Source organism: Ovis canadensis, chromosome 4 (assembly GCF_042477335.2).
Source record: "Ovis canadensis isolate MfBH-ARS-UI-01 breed Bighorn chromosome 4, ARS-UI_OviCan_v2, whole genome shotgun sequence".
Lineage (NCBI taxonomy): Eukaryota > Metazoa > Chordata > Mammalia > Artiodactyla > Bovidae > Ovis > Ovis canadensis.
The window spans coordinates 135453037-135455000 of record NC_091248.1 but is presented as its reverse complement, the minus strand read 5'-3'; the positions used below and the strand labels follow the sequence as shown (position 1 = coordinate 135455000).

General features: G+C 72.4%; 1 protein-coding gene across 1 annotated transcript in view; it reads left to right on the top strand.

Annotated features, from left to right (window-relative positions):
• The window catches only part of LOC138439858 (collagen alpha-1(I) chain-like), a 4360-nt gene extending 4073 nt beyond the window's left edge, over positions 1-287 (top strand). Inside the window, exons 5-6 of the mRNA XM_069588927.1 lie at positions 1-81; positions 174-287. The exon at positions 1-81 is cut by the window's left edge and continues 441 nt beyond it. Of these exons, the coding sequence (XP_069445028.1) occupies positions 1-81; positions 174-287 (195 nt within the window). The remainder of the gene's footprint in view (positions 82-173) is intronic.
• Positions 288-1964: the final 1677 nt, after the last annotated feature.

Sequence of the window (1964 nt, the reverse complement as noted above, 5' to 3'; positions counted from 1 at the left end):
GGAACGCCCGTCCCTCGTCTGGCACGGCTTAGGCTCGGCCCGGGAGAACACGACCACACCACATCGATCCGTGGAGCCAAGGTGGGGCGGGGGGAGGCACGGCGAGGACAGTCACCAGAGGGGCCCGTTTTAAGCCTCGCCGGCAACCTCCATCCCCCCCCACCTCGCCTCAGGCGAGAGCGGCCAACGACCCCAAGAGGAGAACACCTGACACGGAGCCCACAGGGCGGGGGTCGTCCCAGCCGCCCCCAGGTGCCCACAGCGGGGGCGAGGGGCGCCCAGGGTAGAAGACCCGCGCCACCTCGCCCCGCCACCCTCGGGTCGCCCAGAGACCGGAGGTGGCACCGTGGGTCGGGTCAGCCAGACGACACCACACAGGAGCCGGCGCACAGGCCCAGGCGGGCGGCTCCAGCGGCAAGGGACGAACCGGGCACCAGCTGGCGGCCCAGAAGCCCAGAGCCCCGCGTGCGTCTAGAGACCCACAGTCCTCGGTGGCAAACACCAAAGGAGACCGTGTCAGCACTTACCTGGTGGCAAAAAAGGCCTATTAAGGGCGACGAAATGACAGCAGGCGACAGAGGAGCCCATCTACGACTCGCAGGGAGGGCCCCCGGAACCTTGTCCCGGCCACCTGTCCCCAACACTGCCCCATACACACCAGGCCCCGAGCTCTCGGGGGGGGGGGGGGGGCGGGGGGGGCGGGGGGGCGGCGGGGGGCAGGCGGGGGGTCATCTGGTCGACCGGGGGGGGGGAGGGGCGCGTGGTGGCAAAAGGGGTGGGGGTGGGGGCGCGGACACCGAGAGAGGGGGAGCTGGCCGAGGACGCCCTCCCCGCTTCACCCACGCGGGTAGGGGGACCGGCCCGTCCGTGTCTCCGGACGGGGATTTGGCTTCGATGTGCAAAAGGAACACAGAAGACAGACCCGTCAGCGAGGCGCTTCCCACGAGACGAGCGGGCCCCGACCAGGGACCGCGCCCGGGGCCCAGACCGTCCTAGACGGGGCACCCAGGACGGCCCGAGCCGGTCCCCACCTCCCGACTGACTGGGATTCAGGGAGTCGGAGAGGGGTGAGCCAAAGTCGCGTCCGACGACCGAGACCCACCAGGGCACGCCGGAGGGTCGAGCGCGCCCTCCCCGGCCACCCGCGGAAGCAGGGTCCGGTCCATCCACGTCTCCGGACCCGTCAGGACTTTGACAAAGAGAAAGCATGGGTGCCGGGAGACGCCTCGGGCGACCGGACCCCACGGGGGGGACCGCACACGCGCCTCCCCCGGTCAACCCTCGGGTCCCCACCTCCGGAGCGCGACGCGGAAAACACCTCGGGCAGGAAGGACCCGAGGGCCCGGACCCAGGCGCGCCCTCCGGCGACCTCCAAGCCACCGTCCGGGCCGGTCCCCACCTCCGGAGCGGGGCCGAGGGCGAAGCACACGCTCCTGAGGGCGGCCCAGGAGGAGTCCGGACCGCCGAGCCCGAGTCCAGGCGCTCCGGGCAGGGAAGACCCTCTCCCTGCCCACCGCGGCGGCCCGGCCCAGGTAGGGTCCGGGCGGTCCGTCTCCGCGGCCGCAGGGGCACGGGGAGATGCTGGTCGACCCGGTCAGGCCGCCCCGCAAGCCGGCTGCGGTGCGCCGCGACGGTCACCCTCCTCAGAAACCTAGAGAACCAATCTCCGGCGACAGCAGGACTGTCCCTAGGCCTCGGCGCCACCGGGACTGTCGCCGCCAGCGTCGCCGGTGTCTGAGAGCTCTGCCTCGGGCCCAGAGGCTGAGTCACAATCCTCCTGAAGGAGGCCTCGCCGAAGCTCCAGAAGGGAGGGACAATATACAAGCGGCCGCCAGGTGGCTCCCGACAAGCGACTCGAACGTCCCGAGGACGGGTGGCTGTCGCCGGCCGCCGGGGACGCCACCGCGCCGGCCGCCCAAACGCCCGAGCTCGGCCCGGAGCCTCCGCCGCCGAGCGACGCGACG